Below are 18,815 nucleotides of genomic sequence, written 5' to 3'. Positions count from 1 at the left end.
AATAAAAAGAACCATTCAGCCCCTTGTAGTAAAACATGAGAGTTTGCGGGTGCAGGGGTTGAAGTACAAACACAATGTTGGAGAAACTCAGCAGGTCAAACAGTGTCCTTTATATCGCAAAGATACAGAACCGACATTTCAGTCTTCATACCTTAACAAAAGGCTCAAGTCCGAAATGTTGCTTCTGTATCTTTATCTTTGAGAGCAACGTTTCGGACTTGAGCCTTTTGTTAAGGTATGAAGCCTGAAACCTTGGTTCTATATCTTTGCGATATAAAGGACATTGTTTGACCTGCTGAGTTTCTCCAACATTGTGTTTTTAATTCAGTCCCTTGTGTCAATTCTGCCATTCACGATCAATGGATGAGATTTACTTTGACACAACTTTCCTACACTAACCCTCTATCCCTTCACAACCTTAATAACTGGCATACTTGATTTTTGTCTTGAATATACTTGGTCAGTTATCTTCACAATCCCTTGGGTCAGGAATTCCAACTGTTTCTCCATCACAGCATGAAGAAATGTTCTCGTCGTTTGTTTTGAGACTGTACCTGGAGTCAGACAGTTGTACAGCACAGAAACAAGACCTATGACCCACCACACCCATGCTGACCATGTACATCTACATTCATCCCATTTTCCTGTATTGGGCCCATATCCTTGTCCCTTAAGCATAACAATTGTATCTGATCAGGGCAGTTCATAGTCAATGACATGTCTGCCCTACTGAGGCAACACCATTCGTTTATTGTCACACGTACCAATGTGCTGTGATAACAGTTCAGCTAGTGATTCCGTACACAGTACAGAGACAGATGGGTTGGAAAGAAGTTCCAGGTAACTACCCCTCAGATCCTCTTTCAAACCCCCATGGCTATCATAATTATACCTATTTGTCTGGTCGCTCTGCAGACTCCTTCGCTCAGCCTAGTCTAACCAGTCTCTCCCCATAATTTGATCCTCCATTCCAGGAAACTCCTGGAAAATACACGAGACTGGAATCTTGACCAGAGAGCAACTGTAAGGTCAGTCAGCATCTGTGAAGGGAAGCAGACAGTCAACATTTCAAGTCCTAAGGTGTCAAAACACCGACTGTTTATATCCCTCCTTGCATGCTGCCCAGCTGTTGATCTCCACATTAGATATTGCCACTTAGGTCACATATTAAATGGAGTTGGTGAAAATATTAACTTTAGATCTGAACAGGTGGAGATGTTGAGTTTCTCAACAGGCCCTTCCGGCCCACGAGCCCGTGCCACCCATCTACACCCAATTGACCGATGGACGGTGGGGGAAAACCCACACTTTCAGACTCCTGACGGACAGCGCCGGATTCGCACCCCAGTCGCTGGCGCTGTAACAGCGTTGAGTTAACTGCCACACTGTTTCAGGAACACCAACATTGGAGGGAATAACCTTTAAACTCCATAGTTACCTGAGATACTTGGTGGATAACGTTGAAAGTTGTATCTGTCTGGTGCCTTTGTTAATCCCCAGGTTATCCTTCATAGCAAAGTGGAATCACTATTGTAAAATTGGACACAGGATATGATCCTTGTGCCTCTAAATAGGATTGTGTCAATGGACAGGAAGTTGTCATGGACTCGTTGGGCCTGTTTCAGTGCTGTCAACTCTGACTACAGCCAGCAGCCACAGACAGCAGTGTGATGATCATCTGCTTAGCAATGATATTGGCTGTAGGATATGAGGGAGAAATCCTTTGTTTAAAATACTGCCATGGAATAGGGGTAGGAGTCAGCCATTTGGCCCGTCGAGCCTGTTGCGCCATTCACTGTGATCATGGCTGATCTGATGATGGGTTCATCTCCACTGACCTGCCTTTTCCCCATATCCCTTAATTCCCTTACTATGTAAAAATCTATCCAACCTTGTTAAATATATTTACTGAGGTGGCCTCCACTGACTGCATCAATGGGCAGAGAATTCCACAGATTCACCGCCCTCTGGGAAAAGCAGTTCCTACTTGTCTCTGTCCTAAATCTACCTTAAGGTTGTGTTCCCTACTTGTAGTCTCCCCTACCAAAGGAACAACTTACCAGCCTCTGTCTTTTACATCTATATGAGAGGGAATGTTCACATAACATTGGCGTGGCCCTGGATCTTCCATTTAGATTTTTAAGTCAAGTTTATTGTCATCTGATTGTACAAGTAAAACCCGACGAAACAGTGTTCTCCGGTCCTTGGTGCAAAACGTGCAGACACACATCCAGACATAACACACATACAGACAATACACAAGTATTTCATCTATACAAATAAAGAAATATAGTTTTGAACATATGAGAGTCTTTGATGGTTAAGGTTAGTGTGAGCATTTCATTTGGTTGTTCAGCATTTCTCAGTCGGAAGCTCCATCCCTTGGAGCAGGAATTGGATCTCAGGGTTGTTTGTGATGTCTGACAATTAATCTGAACTTTAGAACTTGTGACTCAGATCTGATAAAGGACTTTGCACAGAGTCACAGCTGATGGCTTATCCTGTCTAGGTTGAAAGAAGCAGACGACCACAAGGATGTTAAGATTGAACCTGCCCAAGCATTAGAAGAGGTGGAGCCACTGCCGGAGGATTACTACACCAGTCCCATTGACCTGCCTGAGGGTAAGGTCAAAGGCAGGCTGAGACAGATGCACTGCACACTGAATGAGGGATGAATTAGTCCATCCGATGGCATGTGATGAACTTCAGATAGATTTGCAGGCAGATATTTCTGGCACAAAAATCCAGCCACAATCAATGAAGCTCCCATACTGTGCAGGTTAGTTTCTTGTCTTAGAATAGTCCAGTATAGTAAGATCTATATAAACCTGCTCCACAACAATCTGACCCTTCCCTCCCTCACAGCACATAACCCTTCATTTTTCATACATCCTTGTGCCTATGTAAGAATCTTGAATATCCATATTGCACCAACCTTCACCACCACCCTCGGCAAAGCATTCCAGGCACCCATTGCTCTGCGAATAGATTTTTAAAAAAACTACCTTTGACATCTCCCCTAAACTTTCCTCCACTCACCTGAAACAGGTATTTGCTATTATCACCCTGGGAAAATGAAGCTGGCTGTGCCTATCTACACATCTCATAATCTTCTATGCTTCTTTTGCTCCAAGAGAAAAGTCCTCGCTCTGTCAACCTTGCTTTATAAGGCATTCTCTGAGGACCAACAAACACTCAGTATTGGCAGCAAGCATTGGAATGATCCTTTAGTGGAAATTGGAGTTCAATCCGGACAAGTGTAAGGTGTTCAGTTTGGGAGGTCAAATGTAGGGAAAAAGTATGCAGTTAATGCCAGGGCTTGTAAAACCATCGATGCACAGAGGTATCAGGCAGAATAAATGTATGAAAGACGGGCAAAATGGAGCATTAGTGTGGCGGTGGGGGGGGGGGGGGGGGGAGGGGGAAGGGAGGGTGAATAAGCACCAGCCAGGTCATGGCCAATTTCAACTTCTACACAATTCTAACCAAAGGCCACTCATTAAGCTTTGGACCCCAAACAAAACCCTCCCTCTGACGTCTCCTCTAAACTTTCCTCCATTGTCTGTAGTTAGAGACTCCTCTGGAGTTGGCCATTGCCCCCCTGGGTAAAAGGAACCAGATACACTGATGTAAGACTAACTGGTCCAGGTTCAGGCCCATGTAGTGCGGCTGGGCTGCCGGGGTTGTCAGGTAGGGCTTGTTGCTGCCACATGATAGGGATCCATCAAAGACCTATATTTTATTTTCCATGCATTCTGACAGATTTTTCCCCTCCCCCCCATCTCGCAAATTCTCTCCTTCACTCAACCCACCAAACTGCACACCTTTGGAATGTGGGAGGAAACTGGGGCACCCAGGGGAACTGATGCGGTCACTGGGAGAATAGGAAAACTCTGCACTGACAGCACCAGAGGTGAGAATTGAACGAGGGTCTTTGGGCTGTAAGGCAGCAAGCTCTTTGATAAAACAGTACATTGAAGCAGTCAATGCTGAATTGGCTCAAAACCCTTGTTGAAGCCGTCATTGAATGGGGAAATAGGGGTGGGGATGCTGTGTTGATTTGCCTCTGTGTGATCCTTGTCTGTCATCTTACAGTGACAACCCTTCATCAGCGACTGCTGCAGCCGGACTTTCAACCCATCAGTGCTTCCCAGTTACATCCAAAGCACAAGCACCTCCTGATAAAGCGCTCTTTACGTTGTCGGGTAGGTCCGGTCATGCTTTCAGAGATGGCTGAGTATTTGCCAAATAACCTGGGGAGGTACGATGTACCTGGTACTTAGAACCACATGCATTTAAGTTCAGAACTTTTAAATCATGTACAACTTATATAAATATGATTTCAGTCCTCATGCTCTGTTAGCTCTAGAGCTGGCGGTCACAGCCTTAATATTCAGGGGATTAGGTATGGGCAGAAATGAGAAGGGAGGGAGATTGTCCCTGGTACAATAGGGACATTTAAAAGACTCTAAATCAGGCACATGGTACAATATTAGAAAGATCGAGGGTAATGGGCTGAGAGGGAGGGAAGATTGTTGTGGAGTAGGTTTACATTGGTCAGCATTTCATTGTGGACTGAAGGGGCTGAACTATGTTCCTAATGATAATAAATAGACCACAGAGAAAGTGAAGTGTATTGAGAATGAAACCGGATTCATGGTGGATAATGTGATCTTAGTTTGGGAAATGTGGCCAAACATCAGAAATTTCCAGAAAGTATCTTCTGGATACATTGAAAACTTTTCTGCGAGGAAAGGGCTATTTCTGTTTCATCAGGAGCAGGACAGTTTTCCAAGGGTCGCACAGGAGATCACGGACACTGGAATCTGAAGCAACAAACAATCTACTGCAGGAACTCAGTGGGAGGGACAGAATGACTAGAAAAATCTCAATGAAGGGTTCTGACCCAAAATGTTCACTGTTCTTTTTCTTCCACTGATCAGTACAAGGTGAGGGGAGGAAAGTTTAGGGGAGATGTCAGAAAGTAAATTACTTTTTACATAGAAAGTTGTGGGTGCCTGGAATGTATTGCCAGCGTGATGGTGGAGGCTGGTATAATAGGGACATTTAAAAGACTCTTAGGCACAGAGATGAAAGAAAAATAGAGGGTTCTGGGTTTGAAGTAGGAAAGGTATCAATTGTTGAGTGGTACAGTAAAAGGCCACCACAACATCATGGGCTGAAGGGCCTGTACTGTGCTCGAATGTTTTACACTGCTCAACCCACTGAGTTCCTCCAGCAGATTGTTGTTGAAGAGTTTTTCAGTTGAATTAAATGAGATTGCAGCGATTCTGAAATAACACTGGGAGAAGAAAAATATTTCCACACAATCAAATTATTGCTAATCATCTTATATACCGACAGAGCTACACGTTTTAGACTTGTGCAGGATATCATTTTGATTTGTTTCTCATTCTTTTCACCCTCTCCCTACCCTCCCACTGCATTCCCTTTCTCCTGTCTACCATAGAAATGTGAACACAACCTGAGCAAGCCTGAGTTCAACCCGACCTCCATCAAGTTCAAGATTCAGCTGGTTGCTGTGTAAGTATGCCCAGGACCAAATGTTCCCGCAGAGGGCGGGCTGTGCCTACAACGAGCTGACAGAGGAATCTGTCAAAGTGGGTGCTACATTGACATTTGAAAGACATTTGGACAGATTTGGGAAAGATTTAGAAGGATATGGGCCAAATGCAGGCACAAATGGGACTAGTCCAGAATGCTAATGTTCGGCATGGAATATTTGGGCAAAAGGGCCTATACTCTGGTGTATGACCCCAAATGCCTGGCCCTTGATTCAATGTTGATACTTTTGGGAACTGACATTTTAAGGTGGAGGTGCTATGGGTGAGTTTGAGATGGATGAATAGGGCAAGTTTTTACAGAGAGTGGAGTCTGGAACGGGCTGTCTGGGGTAGTGGTGGAAGCAGATACAACGTTTAAGAGGCATCTTTCATTGACATGTGAACGTGCAAGGAATAGAGGGATGTGTAACTGCGGCAGTAGAGATTCTGTTTAAATTAGCATCGTGTTCAGTGCAGAAGACTGTAAGACATAGGAACAGTAAAATGCTATTCAGCCCATCAACTCTGCCCCAGAAGTCATCGGGTCATGGGCTGAAGGGCCTGTTCCTGTGATCTTTAACATCAAAGATTGGAATTTCAGAAATCAGTCTTAGAAATTAGATGCTGCTGCTTATCATAGAACATTACAGCACAGAAAACAGGCCCTTCTAGTCTGTGCCAAACTATTATCCTGCCTCGTTCCACTGACCTGCACCCAGTCCATATCCCTTCATACCCCTCCCATTCATGTCACTGTCCAGATTTTTCTGAAATGTTAAAATTGAGCCCACATTCACCACTTCAGCTGGCAGCTCGTTTCATACCCCAACCACCCAATGAGTGAAGAAGTTCTTCACTGAAATTGGAATCTAATCCCTGCTCCATTGACTTCATTCCCCTTTCAATCTCCTCCCTCTCTGTCCCTGCTACACCCCTTCTAATGATCCAACCTACAAATTAAATGGTGATGAATTGAAGTTTATTGACACTTAGTGATGTACAATATGAGTTTATTTTTGTGTGCATTCCAGCTTGTCAGTCCAGGTATAGTAGAGCAGAAAAATCAGAGTTACAGAGATAGATCGGAAAGGTCAGGGCAACGTTGTTTTACTAACATGAGGTTCATTCAGGAGTCTGATAACAGTGGGAAAGAAACTATCCTTGAATCTAGGGGTGCGTGATCTTACATTTGTGAATGTCCTTCCCGATGGGAGGGGGTGTGAAGAGTGTGTGGCCAGGGTGGGAGCTTTCATCACGCAGGACAGGTATATGGATGAGAAGAAGATGGAGGGTTATGGGCATTGTGCAGGGAGGTGGGACTAGAAAGGGGTGTTTGGTTCGGTGCAGACTAGAAGGGCCTAATGGCCTGTTTCCGTGCTGTAATTGTTATGTTAGGATGGGATCTGGCCTTTCTGCCCACAGAATGCATGCATCCGTCAGGAAGCTAACTTTAAACGTACACCAATTCAATTTCATTCACCCCATATTTCTATCAAACCTCCCCCACCTCCCCAGATCCGACCTCTCGCTTGTACACTAGTGTGCAACCAGTTGACCAAACAACCCTGCGTGTCTTTGAGGTCAGGTTTGAACCCACGCTCCCGGAGCAACGAGGCAGCAGTTGCAGCTCCGCCATTCTCTTTGATTGTCATTGTTGCATTCCAGAAGCACCCAACTCAACCTGCAGAATATTTCTCCAGCATTCCATCCAAACCCAGCATTCAAAATACTTTTGGACAGGTACGTGGATAGTCGAGGTTTGGAGCGATGAGGGCTGGACGTGGGCAAATATGAACAATTCCAGTCTTTCTGTGTTGAATAACTCCATGATTCAACATCTTATGGCTCCAAGACCTACCCTGACTAGCAGAGATCTTTCCATATTGTCTGGCCCATTCATTTGTAGTTTGAAATTTATGTGGATTGTCAGAAGGCCTTTGACAAGGTACCGCACATGAGGCTACTTAACAAGATAAATGCCTATGGTATAACAGGCAACATACTGGCATGGGTAGAGCATTGGCTGATTTGGCAGGAAGTAGTGTCAGAATACAGGGATCATATTCTGGTTGGCTGTCAGTTGCTAGTGGTGTTCCACAGGGGTCGGGGTTGGGCTGCTTTTTACCTTGTATAACTGATTTAGATTATGGAATGAATGGCTTTGTGGCCAAGTTTGCAGATGATGTGCAGGTAGTGTAGAGGAAATATGGAGGAGTTAGGAGAACGGGCAGAGAAGTGGCGAATGGAATATGATGTTGGAAAGTCTACAGTCGGGCACTTCAGTAGAAGATTGAAAGTTCCCAGAAACAAAAGGACCTGGGGATCCTTGTGTAGGGAAGCCTGAAGGTAAACTGGCAGGTTGAGTCGGTGGTGAAGAAGGCAAATGCGATGCTGCCGTTCATTTCAAGAGGAATAGAATACAAGAGCAGGGATGTGACATTGAGGCTTCATAAGGCACTGGTGAGGCCTCACTTGGAGTATTGTGAGCAGTTCTGGTCTCCTCATTAAGAAAGGACGTGCTGACATTAAAAAGGATTCATTGAAGGTTCACAAGGATAATTCCGGAAATGAAAGGGTTATCATATGAAGAGTGTTTGACAGCTCTTGGCCTGTACGCATTGGAAGTTAGCGGAATGAGGGGGTATTTTATTGAAACACTTTGAATGCTGGAAGGCTTTGATTGACAGAGTAGAAGTAGAAGGTTTTTTTCCCCCCATGATGGGAGAGTCAAGTGCAAGAGGGCACAACTTCAGGATTGAAAGGCATCCGCTTAGAACAGAGCTGCAGAGGGATTTCTTCAGCCAGAAGGCGAAGAATCTGAAATTTCTTGCCATAGGCAGTTGTGGAGGTCAGATCATTGGATGTATTTAAGGCAGAGATTGATAGGTTTTGATTAGTCAAGGCATCGAAGGTTATAGGGAGAAGGCCGGGCAGTGGGGCTGAGTGGGGAAATGGATCTGCTCGTGATTAAATGGGGGGACAGACCCGATTGGCTGAATAACCCATTTCTGCTCCTATGTCTCATGGTCTCTTACGAAATACTAATTGAACATAATTCCCATTTAACTTGATGCAATCACTGCTTAATGCATCCTGCACTCATGGTACAAAGTTCATTACCCAGAGCTTTTGACATAATGTACAGCAATTATAAATGTTTAGCCACTCGGACAACAGTGCAGCAACTGTATTGAAGAAAGCACTGTGCAACCACAATGACTAAATCCACAGCAAACTGGTAATTACAGATCAGCAATTTGTATTCAGCGAACAGAGTGGAGTTTCCAGAATACATTTGTAAAGCCATGGAGTGAGGGAGGATGAGAATTTCTCCTCTGTATACGACAACAACATTGAGGGAGTGGCATATGCTTTGTTGTCCCTCTTGGTCATTTAATGGTATTTAATCTTTTTGCAAACAATGTGAATGCTCTGTCAGAGGGACTGCAAAATATTTTGCATTTTAGGTAAATAATCCTGCCACACATAATCCCCTTCTGCTCCATCAACTTCATCTATCGCTCCTGCTGACTTGGAAAAGCAGCCATGGTAGGGGAGTCTTTCCCATCGTAGGGGAGCCTAGGACAAGAGGCCACAATTTCAGGATAAAAGGACTTCAGTTTAAAATAGAAATGCCAAGAAATTTCTTTAGCTAGAGGGTCGTAAGTCTGTGGAACTTGTTGCCACAAGCAGCTGTGGAAGCGAGGTTGTTTGGTGTATTTAAGGCAGAGATTGACAGGAATTTGATTAGTCTGGGCATCAAAGGTTCCAGGGAGAAGGTCGGGGAGTGGGGCTGAGTGATAAGGATCAGCTCATGATTAAATGGCAGAGCATACCCTATGGGCCGATTGGCCAACTTCTGCTCTTGTATCTTGTGAATACATTCAAAGATTTGTCCCACCCTAGCAACACTCACCTCAACAAACCCTGACCCCGTTCGGGAGGAAGATTCATGAGACTGAGATTGCTCACCACCGGAGTCCAGGACAGTTTCTCTCCTGCTGTTATCAGACTCCTGAATGAACCCCAACATGGTAAAATAATGCTCCATTTGCTCCATACCAACTGATCTCATACTGTGTCTTGTACTATGTACAAGATAGCTACTGGTTTGTTCACAAAGCAAAATCTTAGTACATATTACTAATAAACTTGAACCTGAATGAATCATGTGATGTTGGCAGCTGTGAGGAATTGTAAAGCATGCGTTTTGGAGACCAACAGCATAGGAACAGGCTGTAGGGTCCATTCTCCATGCCGGGCATTGGCACATCCTTATCAACCCCATCTCCCAGCACTTCAACTGACATTATTGAATGCCTTCTATGTTGACAGTTCAAGTGATCGTGTACCAGCCTTTCTCAACCTTATTTTGGGTATGCCCCCCCGCCCCCAACCCAGCTCAAGGTTTATGGGCCCCCTCTCCTGTGAAGCAGTCAAGTTTTGATTTTTTTTCCGTGCTTCTCTCCTGCCGATGACATAAAAGATGAAAAAATGTTTGTTATATGAAGTGAAAAGAAAACAAGACTGACTTGAATGTGTTGTGGCCCCCAGGGAATATGTAGTATACAGAGGGGCCTTGCAATATGTAGGTAGAAGTTTTGGTCAACATTTCATGTCAAAACCCTTTATTGAGATTTTATGAAGGGGTAGTATGTTGGACAGAAGGTGAGAAGGGTAGAGAGACCAGTGAGTGGAGGGGGGGGGGTGGAAGAGAATAGGATTAGATAAAGACGGAAACAGTGAACCCATTTGTAGAACAGTAGCTGTGTGGGGCATGAGCTGCAACCGAGCAGCCTGATCCTTAAGCATAAATGGATGCAGGATACATGCCGATGATAAATGGGAGCTGGGATCTGGAATTTCATTTAAGTGCCCCAAATTCTCTTTGTTCTGCAGAAACTACGTTCCAGAGGTGCGAATCCTTACCATTCCCAATCTTCGTTTCATGAAGGCAAGTACAGTCTTCTTTGAAAGATAAAATACTGCAGATGTCTGAAATAAAATGGGAGGACCTGCTTGAAATTCAGGATGTTGCTGGGTCCGGAGGCATGTTATTGAGAGAGGTTGGAAAGACTAGGTCTTTATTCCTGAGATAGAAGGATACTGTGGGATTATTTATAAAATCTTCAGGGCATGAATGCCCATACTCTTATTTCCTAGGCTGGATGATTCTAGTTCTAGAATCACAGTGAGGAGGAGAGATTTAAGTCATCCGAATCTGGAATGAGCTGCCAGAGGAATATGCAGGTGGCCAAAATATTGACATTCAAAAGACATTTGGACAGAATTATGGATAGGAAGGGTTTAGGATATGGACCAAATTCAGGGAAATGGGACTAGCTCAGAATGCTGAGTTGGGCCGAAAGCCCTGTTCTGTGCTGTACGACTAAATCAGTGGTTCTCAACATTTTTCGGTCTAAGGCCCACCTGGCTTCTGGCCTAACTTGGCTCAGCCTACCAATGGCAATGGCAGCAATATTTTTAAGTCAAAGGCAACTCTATAACAAACACATCTTAATCTAATTTAAAATATTTTATTTACATTTTTTTTAAGAACACACTTGAAGATGCACTCTGGCCCACCAATGGTCCATGGACCACTGGTTGGGAAACACTCAGCAGGTCAGCTTCTGAGAAACAGCTGCCATTTCAGATTGATGGAACTTCAGTTGGGCAACAGGCCAATTCTGAAGTGTGTTTTTTATAAAAATGATTTGAAGTTTGAAAATTTTTAAGTGAACAATGAGAAGATGGCAGGAGAGAATAGGCGGTCAGGATGGCTGAACTCCCAGAACGAGGCTATCCTGTTGCCTTCCAATGTCCCTAAATGCGGGATAGACAACTGCAAAATTTGTGGGAGTGCATTCATGCTCAATTTGTTTGGGCAGCACGGTTACAATTGCAGTTAGCACAACGTTGTTAGAGTACCAGCGACTGGAACAAAGTTTTGAATCTGGTGCTGTTTGTAAGGATCTTGTACGTTCTTGGATCGTCTGCATGAGTTTCTTCCAGGAGCTCCGGTTTCCTTTCACCTTTCAAAACGTACGGGGATTGTCGGTCAATTGGGTGTCATTGGGCAGCACGGACTCATCAAGTCAAGTCACAAGAGTGCAATAATCTTTTACTTTGCCTGGATAGTGCGCAAAATGAAGCTTTTTGCTGCTCATGACAATAGATGAAAAGTAATGTGAATTTACATTACTGAATTAATTGACCTAGTCTCAGCTTGAGTCGTGGCTGACCTTTGGAGCAGGTAGTTCCTGAATTCCCACCTCCAGTTTCTGGTCAGGATGAGGTTGGGGCTGATGGGTGAGGTTGGGGGGTAAGTGTGGGAGAGTGTGTTGGAATGTAGGGGGGTGGGAATGGAAGTGAGAGGCTGTGTGGCAGCAGGGAGGGACAGGGTTGGGATCAATGATATATGTTCTTGGCGCTCTGGTTTCAGGAAAGTCAGGTGCTTCTGACCCTGACCAACCCAGTGGAGAATCTTACCCATGTGACCCTGTTGTCCTGTGAGGAATCGGACCCCGACGATGTGTACAGCACTGCAAAGGTGAGGGCTCCCTTGCAGTGCTTCCTGTGTTCGAAGGGTTCGTGCAGTTCTCTGATCTGCTGTACAGGTCCCCATCACTGACTAGTGTAACGTGGAGCTCCTCTACCCTCCAAACACTGAGATTCCCTCCATCCAGAGACCCCCTCAGCATCAGGATGTCCCGTCCTTCCCCTGTCTGGTTCAGCAATCAGCCTTCACTGTTCGAACACGAGCCAGACAGTGTGTGTCCCCTCTGGCCCTCGTCGGTAGCCTCAGGTTGACATCCTGACCTCTGGAGGCTTCACTCTGCGTTAACACTATGGAGCCCCACCCCACCGTGATCTTGTCACCCAATCGCCTCATCCCCCTCCTTGCCCTACCTGTCTATCATCGCCCCCCCAAAAAAAATCACTGGATCCACCAGAACCTCCCTTACTGCCCCTCCTTGCCTCTTTCTTCCATTTATCTCCCTCCCTCCTCCACAGTCCTGATGCAGGGTCTCAACATGAAATAGCGACCAACTCTTCTCCCCCCCCAACTCCCACCCCCACCAAACAGATGCTGCTCATCGCTGAGTTCTTCCAGTAGGTGGGATTTTTCTTCCTTACCCCATTGGGCCCCTTTAAATTCAGATGTATCTGGCCTGATCTCACCCTTTCCTTTACAACGAGACGACATCCATAGGCCCTTTGCAACACTGGGTGTCTCTCTCTCTCTCATCTCTCTCTCCCCCCCTCTCTATCTGTCTTTGTGTGTGTCTCTCTCTGTCTATCTCTCTATTTTCAGTGTCTCTCTGTCCCTCTCTTTCTCACTCTATATATATATGTGTGTGTGTGTGTGTGTGTCTCTCTCTCTCACACACACACGCGCACACACACACACACACACACACACACACACACACACACACACACACACACACACACACACACACACACACACACACACACACACACACACACGCTTACGTCTCTGAAGACTGGTTGGGCTACATGATGTGTGCTGGAGTGTGTTTTGAGCTGGCTCCCGGTCGCATGCCAGAACCAATAACAGGATGTATGCTTGACAACATTCAGCCTTTTAAAGGTACCACTTCCAGTTTAGTTTTCAACTTCAGCTAATGGCACAAATTCAAATCAAGCAGATAATTGCTAAATCTCAGCGTTATTTTGGGATTGTTTAAACATTGAGAAGGCATTGCAGTAATTAATTCACTGCTGCTGTTCACCATCCGAACCACAGACCCACACACACAGCCTTTCTCCCACCTCCCACTCCTCTTTGCAAGAACATAGCATAAAACACAGGAATCAGCCGTCGAGCCTGCTCCGCTATTCAATAACATCACAGCTGATCTGGCTGTGGACTCGGCTCCACTTACCTACCTGTTCCCCATCACCCCTAATTCCACTACTATGCAAAAAATCAAATTGTTTCTTAAACACATTTAATGGGCTGCACCCCTTCCTGATTGGCCGTCACTGGGCTGCACCCCTTCCCAATTGGCCGTCGCTGGGCTGCACCCCTGCCTGATTGGCCACCGCTGGGCTGCATCCTTGCCTGGTTGGCCATCCCTGGGCTGCACCCTTCCCTGATTGGCCATCGTTGGGCTGCACCCCTGCCTGTTGGCCGCCGCTGGCTTGTGCCCCTGTCTGATTAGCACTGATGACCCCATGTTTTCTCCACTACAGGTAGTGCTTCCTTCGAAGGAGATTGTCCTGGCCGGGAAAGATGCGGCGGCTGAGTACGATGAACTTGCTGAGCCTCAGGATTTCCACGACGACCCAGAGTGAGTGAAGAGTGCAGCTCATGAACTGGTGAATGGGCCAAGGGGCCAAGGCCTGTCTCTGGGGTACTGTGGTCACCGTGAGTGGGAGAGATACTCCGGTGTCTGGAGACTGGCCATCTGTGCAAAACAGGGTGGGCACTGGGGAACAAGGGGTGGGCACTGGGTGAGAGGCGCTGGATGATGGGTGATCTCTGGGCAACATTCGGGCGCTGGGTGGCAGCTATTGGGTGAATGAAGCTGCTGATCGAGCCCCAGCTAACTGCTTTGTAATTGTCGGTTGGATGAAGGGACGGAGTCCAGTCTGTCCATCTTTCCTGACCCTGCAAACCGTGGAGCATTTACGTAGTTGGTAGGAGAGAAGCGAGGAAGAAACCAACTAAACTTGACTGCAAACCGTGGAGCATTTACGTAGTTGGTAGGAGAGAAGCGAGGAAGAAACCAACTAAACTTGACTGCAAACCGTGGAGCATTTACGTAGTTGGTAGGAGAGAAGCGAGGAAGAAACCAACTAAACTTGACTGCAAACCGTGGAGCATTTACGTAGTTGGTAGGAGAGAAGCGAGGAAGAAACCAACTAAACTTGACTGCAAACCGTGGAGCATTTACGTAGTTGGTAGGAGAGAAGCGAGGAAGAAACCAACTAAACTTGACTGCAAACCGTGGAGCATTTACGTAGTTGGTAGGAGAGAAGCGAGGAAGAAACCAACTAAACTTGACTGCAAACCGTGGAGCATTTACGTAGTTGGTAGGAGAGAAGCGAGGAAGAAACCAACTAAACTTGACTGCAAACCGTGGAGCATTTACGTAGTTGGTAGGAGAGAAGCGAGGAAGAAACCAACTAAACTTGACTGCAAACCGTGGAGCATTTACGTAGTTGGTAGGAGAGAAGCGAGGAAGAAACCAACTAAACCTGACTGCAAACCGTGGAGCATTTACGTAGTTGGTAGGAGAGAAGCGAGGAAGAAACCAACTAAACTTGACTGCAAACCGTGGAGCATTTACGTAGTTGGTAGGAGAGAAGCGAGGAAGAAACCAACTAAACTTGACTGCAAACCGTGGAGCATTTACGTAGTTGGTAGGAGAGAAGCGAGGAAGAAACCAACTAAACTTGACTGCAAACCGTGGAGCATTTACGTAGTTGGTAGGAGAGAAGCGAGGAAGAAACCAACTAAACTTGACTGCAAACCGTGGAGCATTTACGTAGTTGGTAGGAGAGAAGCGAGGAAGAAACCAACTAAACTTGACTGCTTCACAGGGAAGAGAGCTCATAAACTTTGAGCAGAGTCCTGGGTGGGGTGAGGGGGTGGTGGGGTGCATAGCCAAAAATGGTTGATATTGGCTGGGTTAGATATCAAGAGCCTGATATTGTGTGGATGAGAGTTGATTTGAGAAAGTCGGGAGGAAAGCTGACAGGGAAAAGCCAGCAAAGACTTGTGTAGCCAGGAGCCTGATGGCAGTGCGGGTGCCTGACCTGGCACTTGTGAAGTGGGAGTGGTGTGTTTTTGTGCACTAGTACCTGTGTGATGGACCAATTTGGCCTCTGTGTGAGTAACTACCCAGGATCTGTGTGTCTTGCAGTGTGGTGGCCTTCCGGAAGTCCAACAAGGTGGGCGTCTTCATCAAGGTGGTCCCGCAGAAGGAGAGCGGTGCAGTCAATGTCAGCTTCAAGCTGCGCTATGACTTCAGGAACCCGGGGGCAATGCGGCCGCTCGACGAGGGGGAGCTGAGCGCCGAGGTCATCTGGCTAACCCAACATGTGGACTTGAGCTTGGGACCCCTGGCCCTCTGAAGTTGGTGCAGAGGGTGTCACCGGTGCGCGCGCGCACACCCACACACACAAACACCCACACACACAAACACACACACACACAAACACACACACACACATACACACTCTCTCTCTTCCTCTCTCTCCCCAACACACACTCTCTTCCTAACAAACACTCTCTCTCCCTAACACACTCTCCCAAACACACACACTACCTCATTCACTCTCACGCACACCCTCTCTGACACATGCAGACACAGAGAGACAGACACTTAAAAAGAGACGCACACATACTCAGCAAGAAGCGCATGGACAGAGAGAGACAGATGCACCCACAGAGGTGTGTGCACTCTGACAAATCGCGGTGTATCTGCACACAGAGACATGCACTGGAGCATGTGAATGTGCACACAGACTCACCTGACTACACCCACGCATGCCGAGAGACACACACACGCACCCTCTCCCCCAGTGACCCCTGGCAGCCTCTGAGCCCAGCCACACAGAGCTGGCCCTGAGCTTGTTATTGTGTGGAGTGAAAGGGACAGAAGAGCTCATCTCCCTCCCTACCACCGCCACACTGCTCTCCCAACCATGGCAGACCTTGCTGAAGCTTAGGACTGACCCCTCTCTACACTACTCCCTCCCTCTGACCAACAGTTCAAAATAGTTCTACACTCCCCACCCTTGCACTGGTCCCCCATTCTGTTTACCCCTCCTTACTGCTCATACCCCCCCCCCCCCACTCAACCCACAGGGCTCTGCACCTTGAAACTGCTGCCCCCACCCCCTCCCCACTGGAGCTCCATGCACAGGTCACTGCAGCGCCTGCACTCGTCCTTCCCACCGCTCCAGTCTGCTAACTCCTGCTCTTGGCCCGTGACAACCCAGGACGAGAACCAAGGCTGTTCAGCCCATCCCTCCCCAGCTGCCCTCGCTGGAACCATGAGTTAGCATCCACCTGTAACCACCATGTCATGACGAGTGTACTAACGTGTAACTTATATATCGACTGAATAATAAACAAGAGTTCAACCCTCTGACGGTGTTGGGTGTGTGGGAAGGTAAACTCCCCAGGAAGGGATCCAGGCCCCCCCGTTGAAGGGGATGCGAGGTCAGATGCCTGGAACAGGCTGCCAGCATGGGTGGTGCAGACAGACACAACGGCCGTCTTCCCAAAGCTTCCTGTGGACGTGTGGGGAATGGAGGGAAGTCGATCAAGATTCCTCGGACATGATCAGGAAGCCTTCGGGAGCCCCTCCTGCCCTCAGCGCCCTGGATCTGAGACCTGGTTCCCATGAGCCGATGTGCAGCCGCCGCCGCCCGAGCAGATCCCTGACCGCCAGTCGCCCGCAGCCTGTGCAAGCAGCAGAGACTGGAGCAGCGTGTAGGATGGAGCTGGGCTCTTATTTCCCATGGAGGCTGCATCACACTTTCTGATGAAGGGGATTCGCCCCGAAACGTCGGCTGCCTTCCACGGACGCCACCTAATCCGCTGAGCTCCTCCAGCACTGGGTATTGCAAGAGATTTGATTTGGGCACCATGTTTAGCACAGACGCTGTGGGCTAAAGGGGCTTGTCCCTGCGCGGGTCAAGCCCTGCCCTGTCCCTTGCCCGTCTATCCAACTTCCTCTCGAACCCATCGCTCCGTTCTCCCTGACTCCCCTCCCCCAGGCCCGTCACTGGCCAAAGCTCCTCAATTGTGGAAGGTGTCCTGGACACCTCGTGGAAATGTCATCTGCCCATCTCATGGTAAAATGGACCTCTCCCGTGGCTTGAGGATAATCTCGAGTTACCCACCCCACTTGAATTCATTCTTTATTGCGACGTGTTTCAAGATACATAGAACATTCCAACAGAGTACAGGCTCTTCAGCCCACAATGTGGTGCCATCCCATGTAAACCAACTCCTAACCCTCCATTTCTCTTAGATCCTCGTCCCTGACTAAGAGTCTTTTGAATGTCCCTCTTGTTCCAACCTCCACCACCACCCCCCAAATGCACTCCAGGCAACCACCACTCTGTAAAAGGAGTATTTAATGAAACACAAAGGTCTAGCGTTTGTAAAAACATGCTAAGACCCTGGAGGAACTCGGCCGGGAAAGATTTTTCGGGCCTGAGCCTTTCCTCAAGATATGAGTAAAGAAGAGGAAGGCGTCAGAATAAAGACTGAGCAATGGGCTGGGGGACAGAGTCCAAACCCAACCAAAGGTGTTAATTGGATACGATCAAAGGAAAGGTGGAGCATTGACGAACTGTTCAAACTCAGTGCACTGGGCTCTTCAGCCCTCCCACAGCGTGTGGTCCTCTCCCGCCCGCTGCTGCCCCTGGTCCGAAAATAAAGCTGTCCAGGGTCCAGAACAGAACAAACTCCTTCCAGCTTGGTGCTCTAACAGCACAAATATGGGGGGGGTTTGTGTTTTCAATTTTGTGTATCTGCCTGACAGGAGGGGGGAGAGAAGAGTGGGATGGTGGGCAAGGCAGCAGGAATTACGGGCAGAGTGAGGGGAAGGGTGTGTGATGGTCTGAGAACCTTTCACGACCCTCTGGTTTCTGGTGGGGAAGTTCCCATCCCATGAGGTGATGCACCCTGACAGATTGCTTGCTGTCCGAGGTAGAAGTTGTTCAGAGATGCTGGGGACATGCCGAGTCTTTACAAGCTCCTGAGAACTTCCTTGGCCTTTACGTTGACGTGGATATACCAGGACGGATCAGAGTTCAGATTTATTGTCAGAGTACATGCAACCCTGAGATTCTTCTACAAGCAAGGCAGAATTTCTACTTATTAATAATGCAAAAAACTCTACACAATGTACATGGAAGCAGAGAAATGTAAGGAAACTGTGCAATACAGAGAGAAAAAAAATAGATGAAGTGTAAGAGTCTCTAAGTTTGTCGCTGAGGAGTCTGATGGTGGAGGGGGAGCAGTTGGTCCTGAACTTGGGGGGGCGAGTCTTGTGGCTCCGAGACCTCCTTCCTGATGGCAGCAGTGAGAACAGAGCGTGTGCTGGCTGGTGTGGGTCCTTGATGATCGCTACTGCTCTCCGACGGCAGTCTTCCCTGTAGATCAGGGGTGTCAAACTCAAATTCACGGAGGGCCAAAATTAAAAACTTGGACTAAGTCGAGGGCCGAACTAAATATTTATTGAAAATTTTCAACCA

The 18,815-nt window shown here is 47.2% G+C and overlaps 1 protein-coding gene across 1 annotated transcript in view; it reads left to right on the top strand.

The window, feature by feature from the left end:
* The window catches only part of dctn4 (dynactin 4), a 43,985-nt gene extending 27,292 nt beyond the window's left edge, over window positions 1-16,693 (top strand). Inside the window, exons 7-13 of the mRNA XM_069898017.1 lie at window positions 2,510-2,622; window positions 4,096-4,205; window positions 5,471-5,544; window positions 10,464-10,518; window positions 12,010-12,117; window positions 13,788-13,885; window positions 15,464-16,693. Coding sequence (XP_069754118.1) covers window positions 2,510-2,622; window positions 4,096-4,205; window positions 5,471-5,544; window positions 10,464-10,518; window positions 12,010-12,117; window positions 13,788-13,885; window positions 15,464-15,674 — 769 coding nt within the window. The 3' untranslated portion in view covers window positions 15,675-16,693. The remainder of the gene's footprint in view (window positions 1-2,509; window positions 2,623-4,095; window positions 4,206-5,470; window positions 5,545-10,463; window positions 10,519-12,009; window positions 12,118-13,787; window positions 13,886-15,463) is intronic.
* Window positions 16,694-18,815: the final 2,122 nt, after the last annotated feature.

The sequence above is a fragment of the Narcine bancroftii genome, chromosome 9, assembly GCF_036971445.1.
Source record: "Narcine bancroftii isolate sNarBan1 chromosome 9, sNarBan1.hap1, whole genome shotgun sequence".
Lineage (NCBI taxonomy): Eukaryota > Metazoa > Chordata > Chondrichthyes > Torpediniformes > Narcinidae > Narcine > Narcine bancroftii.
Note: the sequence above shows the minus strand (reverse complement) of the source record. Positions and strands in the feature narration are given on the sequence as shown.